The sequence below is a fragment of the Ochotona princeps genome, chromosome 4, assembly GCF_030435755.1.
Source record: "Ochotona princeps isolate mOchPri1 chromosome 4, mOchPri1.hap1, whole genome shotgun sequence".
In the NCBI taxonomy this organism is placed as follows: Eukaryota; Metazoa; Chordata; class Mammalia; order Lagomorpha; family Ochotonidae; genus Ochotona; species Ochotona princeps.
In genome coordinates this window covers 71,397,325-71,416,277 of record NC_080835.1, presented here as the reverse complement: position 1 = coordinate 71,416,277, position 18,953 = coordinate 71,397,325, and the positions used below count along the sequence as shown (strand labels likewise).

The following is an 18,953-nucleotide window of genomic DNA, read 5'->3' as shown; positions in this document are numbered from 1 at the left end:
AAAAAAAGATTTACTTATTTTTATTTGACAGAGTTATAGAGGGAAAGAGATACAGAAGATCTTCCATCCACTGATCCCAAATGGATGCCAGGGTCAGAGTTGACAGGTGCTTCTTCTGGGTCTACCACATGGGTGCAGGATCCCAAGGCTTTAGGCCCGTCCTCGACTGCTTTCTAGGCCACAAGCAGGGAGCTAGATGGGAAGCAGAGCAGGCGGTACATAAACTAGCACCCATATGGGATTGTGGAGCCATCTCACTGGGCCCAAATCAGTAAACTCTGAGTCAGATAATCCTCCTTACTGTGAGTGGGCTTCCACCAATTGAAGATCTTAAGAGAAAACAAGACCAAGGTGCTCAGAAGAGGAGAGAATTCTGCACCAGACCCCATAGATACCTATATTTTTAATACATCTCTCAGACTCCCAAAGGCAGAGCCACCATCAACCCACTGGCTGGAGATGATACTTATCAGATCACGCCCTCACCTCCTCCCAGCCCTGTGCTCAGCTTTCTAAACAGGTGGTAAAGGGCAATGTGTTTTAATCACAGGATTTCTGATTCCAGATTTTCATACAGCAGGCAGGGACAGGGTAGACTTGGGTGCCAGGGAAAAAAGATAAACTTGTGCTCTCTTTTTAAAGATTTGTTGATTGACTGATTTGAAAGGAAGAGTTATGTGACAGCCCAGATAATAGAAAATGGCATCAGTAAGGCTAGACTGAAACATTGAAACACTTCTGGGACATGACCATAACCTGACCTTTGCCATAACCTTGGGTTCTTGGAAAGCCTATCACAGTGCTTATCACAAGATGGTATCTCATTCCAGAATGAGCTCTTGCTTTTCTTTTATAGTTCAGGCTATAACTGATTGCCCCAAATTGTTTTTTGTAAATAGTATTACCTGGTTCTCTTGTGGGATGTGACTTTTTCTGACTGGATAGTTTAAAAGTGCATGATGATAGGATAATTTGTGTTGTGCACTGATGTAAGCTTGGTTGATCAAATGCTCCCCATCATATGCCAGTACTCTCTTAGCTAGCTGATCATTGCCTAAGATCCCCTGAACACAGCTGCACACAGCTGCAACCCTCTTCCTTGCATGGTGCAATAGGACAGTCCACCAGTCAGCGCCATCCAGTGAATGAAGACTCCTGAGCTTCTAAGAGTCTGCCTCCAACTCATTTCTGGGATAGATTTGGTGGACTTGCAACAAGTTATAGAGTAAAAGAGAAGCAAAAAGAGAGAGATCTTCCATTGGCTGGTTCACGCCCCAGATGGCTGCAATGCCCAGGGCTGTGCCAAGCTGAAGTTGGGAGTCTGGAATGCCATTCATGTCTCCCATGTGGTTGGCAAGGGTCCGAGCATTTGGTCCATCTTCCATTGATTTCCCAACATGTTAGCAGGGAGCTGGATCAGAAGTGGAGCAGTCAGGACTCAAACTGGTTTTCATATGGGATGCTGGCACAATAGACAAAGGTTTAACTTGTTGTGCCATGGTACCAGCCCAAATGATACCCTCTGCACAGAGGAAAAGAGGTACTGAGGGGACTGAGGCTGAGACACCCACACATACACAGCTGGTGATAACTATGCAACACTGGGGTCACAAGCTAAGGCAGTCCCTTAGCAGAGGACTCTATTACACACATCCTCCCCTCTGAAGTTTGGTGAGAAGTGAGCCCCAGGGCTCCTTCATGTCTCTGCCACCCCCGCTCATGATGTCATGGAAAATTCCGTGTGGCTGAGCTCCAGAACACAGCAGCCCATCCTCAGCTACTAGGGCCGTGGCTAGGAGCTGGAGTCAACAAGCAGCAAAATGTGGTGAGGCAGACCAGTCACTGCCGCCCATCACAGTGGTACACATGAAGCACAGGAAAGCAAGAGGTGAAGGAAGGGCATAGGTGGGCAGGGAGACAAGGTCCCAGACACACCAGGATGATTCCCATCCCCTGCCCAGAAGCCTCAAAAAGCTATTCAGCCACTGAATGAAAGAGGACATCTTTATTGCCTGAGCAATGAGGAAAAGTTGATGAATGACATCTTCAAAAGGCACCAATCTGGGAGTCATTTGTTCCGAGGCCAGTTTCCTCCAATACGGCTGTACTGAGCATCATCCCGATCTCGAAGGGGCTGAGACATGAAGGGGAAACAGAGAGACAGGCTCAGAATCCTGCTGGGGAGAGCCCAGCACACCCCCAGGAGTGAGCATTCACACCCGATCTTCAGAACACCCACAAGAATGAAGCCCTTACTGGGACCCTTCACACATGCACACACACACACACAAAACACACCCAGCGTCAGCCTCCCTCTCCGTACTCACTCCTCCTCCCAGGCTTGCCTCCCTCCCTCCCCTTGGGGCTCACCTGATAGAGCTGGTCATTGCTCAATAGAGTTTGAGTGTCTGCAGCTGGAAGAACCAAGGATAAAGAGTCACCAAGGGAGTAGGAAGCTGGGACAATGAGACCCCTACACAAAGCAGGGGGGGCTGTGACTATCACACACACACACACACACACACACACACAACTACCCACCCACTCACTCTACCCTCTGAGAAGCCTGCATGAGCAACATGGACTTGAATTCTTTCAACAACCAGTCGGGGCTATCTCTAGGGGATTGCGAAAGTGACTCCCACGTGAAACTGACTCTACTACCAACCCCTTTCCTTGACTGATGTGTGAGCTCATTGGCTTAAGCACAGAGAATCAGTCCCTCTACTCACTCCCAGAGATCCTTCCAGTCTCATGTCCAGAAAAGCAGTAGACTCCCAGAGCGAGGAGCAGGGTGGCAATGATATCAGTGATGATGATGCCAGCCAGGGTGGCCGAGTCCAGCTCCACACAGTTCTGGCACACTGTGGCCGGGGGTGTGAGGGAAGTAGAAAGAGAGGAGATGCAGAGGTTTTTCAAGGTTGGGGAATCATGTCTGCATCCTAGGGCAGCCCTGGGATCTCGCATGCCAACACTCAACCTTCAATAAGAAATGGGACAAAGGCCTGCTGACAGCCTGGCTCCTTCCACCTCCATGCGTCATCCAAGGACCACCAGGGCAGAGCTAAGAGACTCCCTTCATTTTGTGGGACCTTAAATGAGGCAGTGGGCCAAATCTCTATCCCAACCAAGACCCCTACTCTTTCTCTCATTCTGAACCCCACCACCCCAAACCCAAATCATGCTATTACAAGAAGGATCCCAGTTTACAAACAGAGCAGGTGGATTCACCAAAGTCCACTCCAGTCGCAAAGTTCCCACATCCAGCTGCCCCTCCTTTTCTAAACCAAAGGGTCCCAGAGGCACATACTTCGATAGTACACTTGCAAGATATAGCCGTCGCTGGCTGGATCATCTTGTCTACATGAATATTTTCCTCGTGGGTCCAAGATGCGTTTTCCCAAGTTCAGTCTTTTATTGTCTTCCATCAGTGTTCCCTCTGTTCCCTCAATCTGATTGAAACTGGTATTGCAAAGCAAAAATACACTGTCTTCCATTTCCTCAACATTTATCTTGAAGGAACACACTAAGGGAAAAAAAAAAAAGAAAGAAAGAAAACAGCAGAGTTGAAGACAAGTCTCAGGTCCACACCAAACCTCCATTCTGCTGGAGTTTCTGCTAAGAAGCACCATTTTTCCAACCTACGACAGTTGATGGCTTCAGAGACAAAGAGGGACAAAAGTTACAAGAGAAAGGCTTCAGGAGGCTCCCCATGCTTTGCTAGGGATGCAGAGCAAGAGAAGAACAAGTCTTGAGGGATCTGACACTAAAGAGAGAGCCACTGGGGCCAGCACTGTGACTCAACAGGCTAATCCTACAACTGCAGGCACCAGCATGCCCATGTGGGCACCAGTTTGTCCCAGGTGCTCCATTTTCTTTTCTTTCCTTCTTTTTATTTTAAGATTTAATTAATTAATTAATTAATTATATTGGAAAATCAGATCTACAGAGAGGAGGAGAGATAAAGAGAAAGCTCTTTTATCTGCTAGTTCACTCCCCAAGCGGCTGCAATGGCCGAAGCTAAGCTAATCCAATCAGGAGCCAGGAGCGTCTTCCAAATCTCCCACACAGACAGAGGGTCCCATGGCTTTAGGCCATCCTTTACTGCTTTCCCAGACCACAGGGAGAGAGCTAGAAGGGAAGTGGAGTGGCTGGGATACAAATCAGTGCCCATATGGGATCCCAGTGCATGCAAGACAAGGAATTTAGCCACTAGGATATCACACCAGGCCCATTTTCTATCCAGGTCCCTTCTTATAGACTGGGAAAGCAGCAAAGGATGGTCCAAATCCTTAGAAATCTGAACCCACGTGGAAGACCCAGAGGAAGTTCCTAGCTCCTTTGGATCAGTTCATCTCTGGTCATTGTAGCCATTTGTGGAGTGAACCAGTAGATGAAAAAAATCTTTTTTTGTCTCTCCTTGCTCCATTAACTACAACATTCATTTTCAAGTCTTTTTATAAGGTTTATTTATTTTTATTGGATTTATCTTTTTAAAGATTTATTGATTTTTATTTTATTTTATTTGGCCTGCACCAGGCCCAAAAATAAATAAACGTTTAAGAGAGGGGGTGCCTGACATGCTAGCCTAGCAGCTAAGGTCCTCATCTTGCATGCACCGAGTGTCCCATATAGGCACTGGTTCTTGTCCTGGCAGCCCTGCTTCCCATCCAGCTCCCTGTTTGTGGCCTGGGAAGGCGGTCAAGGATGACCCAAAGCCTTGAGTCCCTGCATCTGTGTGTGAGACCCGGAAGAAGCACCATGCTCCTGACTTCAGATCGGCTCAGCTCCGACTATTGCAGCCACTTGGGGAGTGAATTGGCAGAAGGAAGACCTTCTTCTCTGTCTCTCCTCCTCTCTATATATCTGACTTTCCAATAAAAATAAATCAATCTTTTTTAAAAAGAGAAAGAGAACCATGAAACTGGGATGACCTAAGAATCTTCTTGAAAATGGGTTCAGACCACTGAATAGAAGCTGTGGGGGCAGCACTGTGACACAGCAGATAAAGACACTTGCTGTGACACTGGCATCCCCTCTAGGCACTAGTCCATGTCCCAGCTGCTCCAGTTGTGATCCAGTTCCCTGTTAATGGCCTGAGATAAGCAACAGAAGATAGTCCCAGTCCTTGGGCTCCTGCATCCATGTTGGAGACTTGAATGAAACTCGGTTCCTGGCCCTATCCTGTGGCCCAGTGCTGGATGTTAAGACCATTAAGGCTATCTGGGCAATGAGTCTTTAGCCAGAAGATCTCTCTTTCTCTCCCTCCCCCCTCCTCTCTGTGATTCTAACTTCCAAAATAAATTAAATTTTTAAAAAGTAAAAGGGTAGTAGACACAGTTGAAGTAACAAAAGATATGAAAAGGCAGGAGAATGTTACTTGAGTGGAAATGTCCACATTTTTCCCCAAGAAAACTAGTGATTCTGCTTCCTAGCCACCTGCAACACCCCCACTCCTCATCGCACCAAACAACTTCCAACAAAGCAGCACTCTTGGGACTGCATCCTCCCCTCCAGGGCCAGTGGTGCTTGGGGGTTGGGAGAAGCTGGTAGGAGGTAACAGCCCAGTGCTCTAGAAGGAGTTTGGGGAACCCAAGGAAGGGACTTTTGTTGCCCTAACCCTGTTTAAGAAGAGGGTAAGAACAATTATTTCTTCTTCTTCTTTTTTTAATCTATTCTTGAACCTTCACACACAGTCAAGTTGAAAGGCACAGCACCTTCCAGACCCACTGAATTGCCTTCACAGCCTGGGTACACCTGCACAGCCCACAGAGGTGCTGGATTCAACGCCTCCAATCCCCTTTTCCCTAAGCATCATTGCCAGGTTGAATACAAGAGGGTCCTCTAGAGAGACCCAAAACAGCTGTCACCCATGGCTCTGAAGTCATTTGTAAGTATACAGCTGGGGACCCAGGGAGCGTCTGAGTACAGCAAATGTCCCCACACTCTGCAGCCACGGCTTCCTCGGGATCTGTTTCCAGTGGAGATCCTGTGTGTCCTGGGAAACCGATTATTAGGGTGATCATATGACCTAATTTGTCTGAGCTGAGGAGGTTCCTGGGACACAGTACTTCCAGTTTTAAAGTTAGGCAAACTACTATGAGTTGGCATCCTACTGACCATGCAATAACCTACCCTCCCTCCTACTCCACCTAACGATCACTTTTCTTTTAAACCGTTCCTGAGCACTGACGCATGGTTCTGAGTGGCAACACAATAGCTCCAATGGCCAAAAGTTCCAACCCAGAGGCCATGGGCCCTACACATAGCAGTGCATGGAGCTCTGCTTCCGTATCCAGGCCTCAGCTCAGGCACACACACACACACACACACACAGTGAACCTTTTCCTTCAACTCCCTAACTAAGGTCTTGGAGAGGTATCAAACTCAATTTATGTTCCCAGATGGAATCAGTCTCCCCAACCCTGCCCTACATCCCAGCCTAGCTCTCCTAACACCTCAGGTTGTGCGTGATGAATTTCAGCTAGAGCTATAAAACCAACTTCACATGGTTTTTGCCCCTCTCATTCTCTCCCCGGAGAAGCCTTATGTACCTTGAGAAAGAAGGACAAAGAGTACCAAGCCAGCCAGAAGCCCGCCATGTTCCATCTTCCAGGGGAATTCATCCAGCAGAGAGCAAGCTAGGCCCCAGAACCATAAGCCAGGCAGAGAGCTGCTCTCCCCAACTGGCTGACGAACAAGAAGACAGTGGGGGAGGGGCTGGAAGCTGCCGGCTTCTCTGCTGTCTGCCACAGTGATAGAGGCTGTGAGGCAGGGGTAGGCTAGGGCGGGGCAGGCAGGAAGCAGGTGCCTGCGGCTCTTTTACTGGGGGGCGGGGGTTGGCAGGGAGGGAGCTGAAGGGAGAGCAGAGACTATGGACTTTTTGGAAGTGAAAAGGGATTTGGGATCTTTGGAAAGCATTTCTGAGTCCCTAATGACAATGATAATGTGACATTTGCTCACCACCTGAAAAATGGCCCCCCAGGCCTGGCGCCGTGGCCTAGCAGCTAAAGTCCTCATCTTACATGCACCGGGATTCCATATGGACACCGGTTCTAATCCTGGTAGCCCCACTTCCCATCCAGCTCCCTGCTTGTGGCCTGGGAAAGCAGTGGAAAATGGCCCAAAAGCCTTGGGACCCTGCAACCACATGAGAGACCCGGGGGAGGCTGCTGGCTTTTGGCTTCGGATCGGCACAGCACCGGCCGTTGCAGTCACTTGGAGAGTGAATCATTAGATGGAAGATCTTCCACTCTGTCTTTCCTCCTCTCTGTATATCTGACTTTGCAATAAAAATAAATCAATCTTTAAAAAAAAAAATGGCCTCCCATCCAATCTCTCCTAGGAAACAGTGGGTCCAGTTGCATGAGCCATATAACTCCTGGGTGCCTTCTCCTATTCCCAGTCTTTGTTATGACCCCTGACTGAGCTGCCTGACACCCCAGTTCTAGCAGGTTCTGGTCAGGAGGAGGCCAGGCTTTAGTGTCCTCCCATCTCTAGCCAGAGAGTTGAATAATGGCCCTAGTACTCTCAGGCTGAGAGACTTGAGTCAGTTGAAGTTTTCAAAACTTCATTCACCCACTATCAATAGAAGGAATTGAACAAATTGAGTGGTGCCTAACACAGAGTATGTGTTCAATAAGAGCTAGCTGGGCCAGCATGGTGGTAGAACAGGGTTGAGCTGCTGCCTGATCACTGGCATCCCTCATGGGCATTGATTTGATTCCTAGCTGCTCCACTTCCTACGTAACTCCCTGCTAATGTCCTGGGAAAAGCAGAAGAAGACAGACCAAACATTTGGGCCTACACATCACATGAGAGACTCAGTTGAAGCCCACAGCTCCTGGCTTTAATCTGACCTAACCACAGCTGTTGCAGCTATTTGGGGAGTGAACCAGTGGATGAAAGACCCCTCTCTCTCACTTTCTCTCCCTTTCTGTCTGAAACTCCATCTTTCAAATAAGTAATTTTTAAAAATGATGTAGTTATCATTAACAATATAACTTTAGAACACATATCGTGGCATGCCCACATCTCATTTTGGAGAGTCTGATTCAAGTCCCAGCTACCCACTTCCAATTCAACTTTCTGCTAATGCATCCTGGGAGACAGCAAAAAACAGTTCAGTGTTTGGGTCACTTCCAAGGGAAACCTGGATGGAGTTTCTGGATCCTGGCTTTGATCTGACTCCCTACCTGTTGCTGTGGGCATTTGGGGAGTGAACGCAAAGGAAAGATCTCTTACTTACTCTCATTCTGCCTTTGAAACAAACAAATCTTTGATGTGTGTGTGTGTGTGTGTGTGTGTGTCTGTGTGTTATTGACTTAGAGGCAGACTTATGCCTCTCCTAAAAAACAAGGATTTTCCTCATGGGGGCACTGGGGAGCCCAAGCTCCTCGTGTTACACAGTTAGAGTATGTATCCCTGAGCACACAGCATGTCTGTCCTGCAGCATAGCAAGAATCCTGCTACTTTGTGTGACCTCACTATCTAGACAGCAAAGAGAATGGAGACCTAAGAATCTGAAGACTGGAACCTAGCCTGGCCCCCAGACATGCACTGGCCTGTCTTGTGGGATATACCCTTCCTAGACAGGGTACCTCTTTGATGATCTCAAAAGGACAGTGAAAAAAAAAAAAATCCTGGTAGTGTGGTGCAATATGATAAGCCACCACTTGTGACACCGGGACCTATATTAAAGTGCTGCTTGGAGGTTCAGCTGCTCAGCTTATTGTTTTGCTTTATTTATTTATTTTTTAGATTTATTTATTTTCATTGGAAAGTCAGATTTCACAGAGAGGAGAAACAGAAAAATCTTCCATCTGTTGATTCACTCCCCAAATGGCAGTAACAGTCAGAGCTGAGCCCATCTGAGGGGTCTCCAATGCAAGTGCAGAGTCCCAAGGCTTCAGGCCATCCTTGACTGCTTTCCCAGGCCACAAGTGGGGAGCTTGGGAGGTGGAAGCAGCCAGGACACAAACTGGCATCCATATGGGATGCTGGAACCTGCAGGTAGAGCATTAGCCAGAAGAATCATTGCACCAGCCCCAACTGATCAATTTCTTATACAGGTTCCTGCTAATGTGCCTGGGAAAGCAGCAGAAGATTGTCTAAATGCTTGAGTCTCTGCACCCATGTGGGAGACCCAAATGGAGTTCCTGGCTTCTCACTTTGACGTGGCTAGCCCTAGCTATTGCAATCATCAGTGGATGAAAGACCTCTCTATGTCTCTCTGTTTCTGTTGCTCTGCTTTTAAATTAGTCCTTAAAAAAAAAAAAAAAACTGTTTGAAAGCCTGGACTGAGGCGGGTTTTCCTTCAAAGCTCCAGCCCCAAATGCCTGGACGCCTTAGTTTAAGAACCACTAGCAGTAAGCAGCAACAGGAGGTAGACCGTTAATGTCATGAACAGAAGAGGCCCAAGGTCAGCTCTCTCTCAGCATCAAAGCTGCTCTCGATGCAAGCAAGAGTCTCTGAGTAAGAATCCAGAACCCTCCCGCTTCTTCCCCACCACCTCCACCTGCCATTGTTAACGGAAAAGCAAGAGACATCTGCACCTGCAGCCCTGCTGAGGCCCCTGCTGCCCACACTTGAAGCGGCGGGTGAGGCTGTGGGCCTTGGCCTTCACATACAGGCCTCCACCTGCAGGGGGCTGGGTGGAGCTGCTCTAGCTGCTGCACAGGCTGGCTGGCGGCTAAGGGCTGTGCTGCACTTGGGCAGAAGAACCGAGGCTGACATGGAGCAGCAGAAGGGTCTAGCTGCCCTCATCGTGACTGTTTTTCTTCTTCAAGGTAAGGGCCTGCGAGGGGGTCTGGCAGCCTGGGAAGGACTGAAAGGAAAAAGTCATCACTGGCCAGAAGTATCGGGCTCCTCAGTCTTGAGCTACTTCAACCGCCATCTTAGGGTTCAAGGAAGCAAGGGCAAAAATGGAGGCTTTTACTATGCCGAGTCAGAGAACTGTGGTGTCTCATAGAGGAGATAAGGTCCTGCTGTCTAGAGAAATCAAAATAGAGGACTTCAGCCAGAGAAAAGACCCTGCCACCCCATCTTAGGCTTTGATGAAGCCCAAAAGGGCATGAAGTCAGGAAACTGGAAGGAAGAAGTGTGCGTTCCCATTGCAGAGCTGAAGGTAACAGTAGACTCTGAAACGGTCATTCACTTGCTTGGCCAGTGGCTTAATTGGCTCAGCAGATACAGGTAAGGTCCTAATATGTGATGGTCAAGGGGGATATAAAAGCAAATAAAAAGCTGCTGCTCTCATGAGCTCACTGTCTAATTAAAGAAACAAGTTTTGACATCAGATTGAGTGTAGGGCACAGTACAGGGTGAATACTCAGTTGGAAATATCCAACAGGAAGTAGATGGGATGGGTTGATGCCTAGAGTCTGAGCAGGCTAAACTTATGAAGTCGTTCAAATACTGCAAGCACTATGTGGAATGTGAGGAAGATGGGACTGAGGGTGGAATTGTAAGAACACCACCTTTTTTTTTTTTTTGAGAAGCAGAGAAACAGACTAGAAGGCAGCACTCCCAACAGGTGGTTCACTTTACAATGCCTACAACCAGGGGTAAGGGGTGGGCAGCAAGTTAAGTCACCCTGTGCATCCAATATGGGGAGTGCTGGTTCAAGTTCTGGCTGCTCTACTTTTCTGAAAACAGCCTTCCTGCTAATGTGCCTGGGAAGGCAGCAGATGATGGCTCAAATACTTGAGTCCCTGCCACTCAAGTGGGAAACCAGCATGAAGTTCAGTGTTCCTGGCTTCTGGCTTTAGCATGGTCAAGACATGGCTGTTGGGGTCATTTGGGGAGTAAACCAATAAATGAAAACTCTTTCTCTCTCTCCTCCCATTCCCCGTTTATTTTTAAAACTTTTAAAATTCATTTTTTATTTTTATGGTACAATTCCATAGGGTCTGAGATTTCCCTACCCCTTCCCCAAATTCCCACTGCCCAACTGATCTTCCCTATATCACCACAACAATACAGTCCTTCATAATTAGCCATAAGTCCGACATCTAAAAAAATTTAACTGTGGGGCCTGGCACAATGGCATGATTGGCTCCAAGCACTGGGATCCCATATGTGTGCCAGTTCATGTCCCAGCTGCTCCACTTCCCATTCAGCTCCCTGCTTGTGGCCTGGGAAAGCAACAGAGGATGGAACAAAGCCTTGGGACCTGCATGGGAGACCCAGAAGAAACTTTTGGCTCCTGGCTTCAGATTGGCTCAATTATGGCCATTGCAGTCTTTTGGGGAACAAACCAACAGATAAAAGATCTCTCTCTGCCTCCCCTTCTATCTGTAAATCTGCCTTTCCAATTAAAAATAGCTAAATCAAAAAAAAAATTTAACTGTTGTCAGTTTTGGTTTTCCACCCTTATTTACTCATTCCTTCACTTACACATTCATTCGACAGATACGAAGCTCCTACCATGTTCTGGCTACCATCCATAAAAGTTGAGCACTGCACAAGTTCTAAGACAGTTGACCCCTTTCATTTCCTGCATCTGTTGACCCATGCCTGCCTCTCCTACCACATCCTTTACCTATAGCCACATTACCTCCCTTATCCTTTCTCAAATATGTTCCTCTGCTTGGTTATTCATTCTGCTCAGAACAACTCTCTGTGAATTTCTACTCTTCCTGAAGGCCCAGGCACTTTGTCATAAACTCTTCAACAACAGCATCTCATTTTTCACATCACCACCCTTTTACTTCACAGTGGATGCTCACACACAATAGGTCATAATAGAGCTTAATACATGTTTGGAATAAGTGCAACTGAATTGAATTCCAGTGCTAGGTAGTATTTTTTTTTAAGATTTTTTTTTTTATTTGAAAGGCAGGTTTACAGGGAATGAGAGTCAGAGAGAGATCTTCATCCACTATAGTTCACACCCCAAGCGGTTAGAACTACCACAGCAGAACCAATCCAAAGCCAGGAGCCAGAAGTCTTTTTCAGGTCTCCTACATGGGTGCAGGTACTCAAGGATTTGATCCATCCTCCACTATCTTCCCAGGCCACAAGCAGGGAGCTGGATCTGAAGTGGAGCAGCTGAGACATGAACCAGTACCCATATGGGATACTGGTGTTGGCAGGTGGAGGATTAGCTTGTTGAGCCACAGTTGCAGCCCCTCTAGATAGTATTTCTACTACACAACTCTACTACTCTGAGTTTGGAGGCCAATTTGAGCATTGATTGAATTGCTAGCTCTTGCTGGGACCTACAGGGTTTCTGTAAGAAATGATGACCAGCACTGAAGATTTTGGAAGGAGCTCATCTCTAACAGGCTTTAGGGCAGACATTGTGACACAGAGAGTTAAGTTGCCACCTGGAATTCTGCATCCTATATTGGGGTGTCAATTAGAATGCTGCCTCCTCGGGCCTGGTGTAATAGCTTTAGTGGCTAAAGTCCTTGCCTTACATCTGCTGGGATCCCACATGCGCACAGGTTCGTGTCCCGGCTGCTCCATTTCCTTTCCAGCTCCCTGCCTGTGGCCTGGGAAAGCAACAGAGGATGGCCCAAAGCCTTAGGACCCTGCATCTGCATGAGATACCCAAAAGAAGTTCTTGATTTCTGATTTCCTATCAGCTCAGCTCCGGCCATTGCGGCCACTTGGGGCGTGAACCAACAGATGGAAAATCTTTCTATCTCTCCTTCTCTGTAAATCTGACTTTCCAATAAAATAAATAAATAAATAAATAAATAAATAAATAAATAAATAAATCTTTTTAAAAAAAGAATGCTGCCTCTTATTTTTATTTGACTTCCTACCAATGAATCCTGGAAGGCAGCAGATAATGACTGAAGGAGAGAAATATTCCATAAAATATTATTCAACAGAGAAATATTTCATCTCCACAAATGACCACAGCAGCCAGGTCTGGGCCAGGCTGAAGTTAAAGCCAGACACCATGATTTCCCACAGGGGCAGCAGGAGAGTAAGAGCTTGGACCATCTTTTACTACTTTCCCCAAATACATTAGCAAGAAGCTGGATCAGAAGCAGAGCAGCTGAGACTTGAACTGTCACTCCAATATAGGATATTAGCATCACAAGCAGTAGCTTAACCCACTGTAATGTCAGCCCCTCAAATAAGTGGTTTCTAAAAGTGTGAAAGGCTTTGGTGGGAGTATACCCACTCTTTGCTGGAGCTTCAACTGCTAAAAGAGCAAATCTTTCTGGTTTGCGTGGGCAATGCCCATATGTATACTGCAGTGTAATTCTGAAAAATGAAGTCTTCAGAGTTGTCAGACCCCACAGGGCAAAGGATGATCCCCAACAAGACTGTCCTTACTGTAAATGCCAGGCACAAGAACAGCCATCTCTAGATTACTATACTTCTCATGACCCTCTCATGTTTGATAGTTTACTAGAATGGCTCAAAAACCTCAGGAAAACATTTTTACTATCACAATTTTACTTTGAAGAATGAACTTGGGGGTTGGCTAGTATATTGGCATCCTGGGTAAAGCTGCTCCCTGAGATATCAGCCTCCCATATGGGCGCTGATTCATATCCTAGCTGCTCTGTTTCCAATCTACCTCCCTGTTAATGGTCTACAAAAAGCAGCAGAAGATGGCTTAAATGTTTGGGTCCCTGTCACTGACACAGGAGACCTGGTAGTCTCCTGGCTCCTGAATTTGGCCTGGCCCATAACTGGATGTTTTGGCCATCTGGGAAGTAAACCAGTGGATGAAAGATCTTTCTCTCAGTCTCTCTCTTTGCCCCTCCCTTCATCCCTATTCCCCGCTCTCCGTAACTCTGACTTCTAAAATAAGTAAGTAAATCTTTTGTAAAAAAAAAAAAAAAAAAAAATTAAAATAAAAAGTATGAAATCAGGACAAACCATAAAGCAGGGTCCGGGAGGGTCCTAAACACAGCACTTCCCTGTGGAATCAGCACACAGGGCCCTCCCAGCACCTTAATGTGTCCACCAACCAGGAAGCCCCATGAAAGTTTTATTGAAGTATCATTACATTGGCAGGATTGATTGGACATTGGCTGCTTGACTAAGCCCAACCGCACTTCTTCCTCCCCAGACTGTTAATACTGACTTCAAATCCCTGATCCTCTAGCTATAAAGTTTGGTTTTAACCAACCTCATCTTGAGCCATCTCCTTAGTACACACTTAGGGGTAGTCCAACAATCCACATGATTAACAAAGTCACTCATTTGTGAAATTATAATGGCTTAGAAACTCCTTGCCAGGAACCTAGGAAAACGGCCAAACAAAGCCTTTGTTATCACAGGAGAAATTTTGTATAGACTAAGGAAAGTGCTATATAGACCGTCAGGTCCACGGACTAGGATTTCTCTCTTTTTTTTTTATAAAATTTCTTTTATTAAAAAGATTTATTTATCTTTATTACAAAGTCAGATATACAGAGAGGAGAGACAGAGAGGAAGATCTTCCATCTGATGATTCACTCCCCAAGTGACTACAACGGCCGGTGCTGTGCCAATCCAAAGCCGGGAACCAGGAACCTCTTCCTGGTCTCCCACGCGGGTGCAGGGTCCCAAAGCCTTGGGCCGTCCTCGACTGCTTTCCCAGGCCACAAGTAGGGAGCTGGATGGAAAGTGGAGCTGCTGGGATTAGAACCGGCACCAATATGGGATCCCGGCGCGTTCAAGGCGAGGACTTTAGCCACTAGGCCACGCTGCCAGGCCCAGTTTCCTTTTTTTTCTTTTTAAGATTTATTTATTTTATTGGAAAGGTGGATGTACAGAGAGCAGGAGAGACAGAGAGGAAGATTTTCCGTCCAATGGTTCACTCCCCAAGTGACTACAACGGCCGGTGCTGCGCCAATCCAAAGCCAGGAGCCAGGAGCTTCTTTCCGGGTCTCCCACGCGGGTGCAGGGTCCCAAGGCTTTGGGTCGTCCTCGACTGCATTCCCAGGCCACAAGCAGGGAGCTGGATGGGAAGTGGAGCTGCTGGGATTAGAACCGGTGCCCATATGGGATCTTGGTACATTCAAGGCAAGGACCTTAACCATTAAGCTATCACGCCGGGTCCTAGGATTTCTCTTGACCTTAGTCTCAGGTGACTGTAAAGGCCCTTCAAGGCCTCTGAACAACTCCAGGTCCATCTGATCCTCTGTCTCTGTTCTGTCTCTACAGGTACTATGGCCATACAAGTCAAAGGTAGGAACAATGGCTTTGAACCCTTGGGCCCCAAGGATATTTATGGAAATACACAATTTCCACAAAATTAGTCCTATCAGAACAAGCAGTTCAGAGAAAATGGGGTGACAGGTGGTGTTCCTGTGGTCAATCAAAGCAATGGCCTGCCAGTAATATGATCTAGGCAAGCAACTAGTTCAGGGTCACATTTGGAAGCCACACCTTCCCCACCTATGTAATCCTTTCTGCCAACGTGTGAGTCAAATGATGCTCACCTATCATCACCTGGAACCTGATGGGGATGGTGTTGCATTGTTGTGTAACCACTTCCCTCTCAAGATCTCATAAAAAGCCCATGATGGGGGCGGGGCTGGGAATCTCTCTTGGTCACATGCCTCATAACTGCTTGTTCTCTTCCTTCTTGTGGATAAGCATTCTTCCTTATCCTTTCCCTTTCTGGCATGCTCTCTGAACATGGCCCACGTATGTCTGTATTCCCCACCCTTTGAATAAACTTTACCACTTGCTTAAGCTGTGTCTGTGCTTAAAATGCTTTTTAAGCAAGAGACAAGAACCTGGAAAATAAATACTTAGCAAAAACACTAGACCACAACACCAGGACCTGCTGTGGGCAGTTTTCCTGTTTAGCTCACTGCCTCATCCTTGCAGAAGTAGCACCCTAATAGCAAAACATTTCAAGTGTGAGTCCTGGACCAACAGCTTGGGCTTCACCCAACAGCACATTAGAAATGTAGAATCTTCCCTGCCCACACCTGCTGAACAGAACCTGGGGAGCTAACAAGATCCCCACAAGTGCTGATGTCTTCTTTTGGCTCTTTGGGGCAGGGAGACTCTCACAGGCAAAATCTGTAAAAAGAACCATGGCTTTTCCTTTTTCAGATCTTTTCATAGATTTGAATGATACGCGAGACGATGGCTCAGTACTTCTGACTTGTAAACTGCCAGGCACAGATATCCTCTGGTTAAAAGATGGGAAGGAACTGAATTCCCTAAATACAGACAAAAATACATGGAATCTGGGAAGTAGTACCAAGGATCCTCGAGGGATATATTCATGTCAAGGATCCCAGAAAACCACAGCAACACTTCAAGTATATTTTAGAAGTATGTGATCTCTTTTGGTTTGTTTGTTACAAAATGAAGCAGTATCTGTGGGCTTACAGTCCAAGGTGAAGGCGGAAATAGATGCCAGCTACGCAGTGGTGTTTTCGCCAGGTGCTCTTACCCTCAATTTGCCCCCTTTTTAAAAAAAAAAACAGTAATACAGATCCCACAGCTTCTTCAAAAAGTATAGCCAGTACCATAAAACCTTGATTACCTTCAGGTGGGTTCCTTGGATTGGAGTAATTCTGTAACTCCTATGAACTGAATTGGGGCAGCAGGAGGCACAGTGGGTGGAGCAGAGAGGTAGGGGAAATTGCAAGAGGGCAGCAGTAAGGAGTAGAAGGCAGCTGAGCACAGAGAAGGGAATATGGTCTTCCTTTTAATGCACAGTTTCTAATAATAAGACCACATGGGCTCCCCCAGGACAACTGGAGCAGGGTGGGAGAACATCAAAGAAGCCATGAGTCCTCTTTCCAACAATATTCTCTTGCCAATGCCGCCCACAGAAAGAGTAAACTGCTGCCTTAGACACAGGTATTATTGCTGGTAGGCAGGAGGGAAAAAAAAAATCCAGGAAACCCAATCTTCACACCCCCAAGGAGATTTAACCTCTCCTTTTCCCTACAGTGTGTCAGAACTGCATCGAGCTAAACGCAGGCACTGTTTCGGGCTTTCTCTTTGCTGAAATTGTTAGCATTTTCTTCCTGGCTGTTGGGGTCTACTTCATCGCTGGACAAGATGGAGTGCGCCAGTCAAGAGGTAAAGAAAAAGAAAAAAATGTGTTCTTAGATGACAAATTGGACCACTTGAGATCCTCAGCTTCCTTTCTATCGAAACAGTCCTGGTAGAAGAGACTGAGTTGGCAGGTGCTGATACTGTGCGTGGTTGAATAAGGCTCTGCCTCAAATGGGGCAGGAGGAAAAGCACATGTGATCACAGCTTATTTACCCATCTCAATGTCCAGGTGTCTCTGCATTTTTAAAAAACTGTTGAGGGGCCAGCACTGTAATATATAGGATAAAGCTGCCACCTAAGGTGCTGGCACCCCACATGAACATCAGTTTAAGAAACAGCTGCTCCACTTCCAGTCCAGCTCCATCATATAATGGCCTGGGGAAGCAGTAGGGTGTGACCCAAGTGTATGGGCCCCTGCATCCATATGAGAGACCTGGAAGGAGCTTCTGGCTCCTGGCTTTGAATCAGGCCAACTCTGGTGATTGTAGCCATTTGGAAAATGGACCAGCAAATCAGGAGATGGAAGATTCTCTCTCAATCTCTCTATCTCTCTCAAACAACATTGATTATTTTTTTTTATGATACAGTTCCATAGGTACAAGGATTCTCCCCTTCATTTCCCCATCCCCCTTAAATAAAGAAAACTGTTGCAGCAAATCCAGGTACAGAAAGGTGACTCACAAAGTTCCAAAAACAATTTAACAAAGCAAATGCACTCACATATTCAGCACGCAGGTCCAGAAAGAAACTATGTCCAGCCCCCTCGGAGCCTCACCTGTGCTCACTTTCAGCCACCATGCACCCCCAAGGATGAACACTCTCATGACTTCAAACAATAGAGAATGAGCTGGCTGTTTTTATTTTTCATGTAAGAGGATACATGCACCAAATATTCTTCTGTATGGCTTCTTCTCAACAATATGCTTGAAAGACCCATCAATGTTCTTGTGTGGACATGATTCTTATTACTACTTAGTATTGTTTTACATACCTATAACCCAAAGTATTACCCATTCTTTCTTGTATATGTGTGGCTTTTTGTCTTTGTTTGTGCAGCTTCAGATAAGCAGACTCTGTTGCCCAATGACCAGCTCTATCAGGTAAGAGAATGAGGTCTGAAGGAGATCTTGCTACAATTAGTGGAGAAAACTTTGGGATTGTTGGGGGTGTGGACACAAATAATTTGAAAAACACTTCAAAGGTAAGAAATTACTAACAGCATAAGAGAAGCTGGGATGGTTAGCCATTTGGGCAGAATGAATGAAGTAAGAGAAAGGTGGGAGGAACCCATGAAGAAATTATATACAGAGACTGCATGCATATTCTTGCCGTCTTCCCACCCTGGGACCAAAAGTCCACATACTAAAACCTTGCATTATAAAAAGATTCCATAAATATCATCTCATTAATTCATTAATAGACAATGGAAAATGAGCTTTTGACCATGCTGTTGCTTTTAGCCCCTCAAGGATCGGGAAGATGACCAATACAGCCACCTTCAAGCAAACAACATGAGGAAGCACTGAGCTTGCATCAGGTAGATGGTTTCTTCAGCATATCTCCTGAGAAAGCTCGTAGGCACTGCCTGTCCTCCAAGCTGCTGCCAAGTCCACCTGCCTTCCCCGAGCAGTTACAGGAATCATAGTTGTGTGTGTGTGTGTGTGTCTGTGTCTGTGTGTGCATGTATGTGTGTGTATGAATATGTGTGCAAGCCTTAGAGATACTGAATAGTAATCTTAACCTGTATTGGGGTTTCCGGGTGTCCACACTATGCTGTTTTAGGCTAACTGATGCTTCATGCCGAAGCATTATAGGAGTAGAAGCAGCATTTCTCCCTTCTGTCTAACCAGGTTGCCAGGTGTGACAACCAAAAAACTGTGTCCAGACTTGTTAAGTTTCCTTTGGGGAGCAAAGTCATCCTCACTTAATAACCACTGATCTGGGCCCAGCACAATAGTGTAGTGGCTAAA

The 18,953-nt window shown here is 46.4% G+C and overlaps 2 protein-coding genes across 2 annotated transcripts; one reads left to right on the top strand and one right to left on the bottom strand.

The window, feature by feature from the left end:
• Positions 1-1,986: 1,986 nt before the first annotated feature.
• Positions 1,987-6,744, bottom strand: LOC101529860 (T-cell surface glycoprotein CD3 delta chain). Its single transcript, XM_004585120.4, has 5 exons — positions 6,555-6,744; positions 3,311-3,526; positions 2,733-2,864; positions 2,371-2,414; positions 1,987-2,134 (listed from the first exon to the last, which is right to left on the bottom strand). Exons 1-5 carry the CDS (start codon positions 6,607-6,609, stop codon positions 2,069-2,071), a joined length of 513 nt encoding a protein of 170 aa, XP_004585177.2. The 5' UTR covers positions 6,610-6,744; the 3' UTR covers positions 1,987-2,068.
• A 2,848-nt stretch (positions 6,745-9,592) lies between these two features.
• On the top strand, positions 9,593-18,623 carry LOC101521553 (T-cell surface glycoprotein CD3 gamma chain). The gene is made up of 6 exons (XM_058663837.1): positions 9,593-9,788; positions 15,121-15,144; positions 16,024-16,248; positions 16,876-17,007; positions 18,040-18,083; positions 18,444-18,623. The coding sequence occupies exons 1-6, from the start codon at positions 9,734-9,736 to the stop codon at positions 18,507-18,509; spliced, it is 546 nt and encodes a 181-aa protein (XP_058519820.1). The 5' UTR covers positions 9,593-9,733; the 3' UTR covers positions 18,510-18,623.
• The last annotated feature ends 330 nt before the right edge of the window (positions 18,624-18,953 follow it).

What these genes read in the sequence shown, in the direction of transcription:
- LOC101521553 (XM_058663837.1), top strand. Translation starts at nt 9,734, where the DNA reads ATGGAGCAGCAGAAGGGTCTAGCTGCCCTCATCGTGACTGTTTTTCTT. An exon ending in TATGGCCATACAAGTCAAAG is followed by an intron (nt 15,145 to 16,023) that starts GTAGGAACAATG and finishes TTCCTTTTTCAG; the next exon opens with ATCTTTTCATAGATTTGAAT. An exon ending in TGGAGTGCGCCAGTCAAGAG is followed by an intron (nt 17,008 to 18,039) that starts GTAAAGAAAAAG and finishes TTGTTTGTGCAG; the next exon opens with CTTCAGATAAGCAGACTCTG.
- LOC101529860 (XM_004585120.4), bottom strand. Translation starts at nt 6,609, where the DNA reads ATGGAACATGGCGGGCTTCTGGCTGGCTTGGTACTCTTTGTCCTTCTT. An exon ending in CTTTGTCCTTCTTTCTCAAG is followed by an intron (nt 3,527 to 6,554) that starts GTACATAAGGCT and finishes TTTTTCCCTTAG; the next exon opens with TGTGTTCCTTCAAGATAAAT. An exon ending in GACTGGAAGGATCTCTGGGA is followed by an intron (nt 2,415 to 2,732) that starts GTGAGTAGAGGG and finishes TGGTTCTTCCAG; the next exon opens with CTGCAGACACTCAAACTCTA.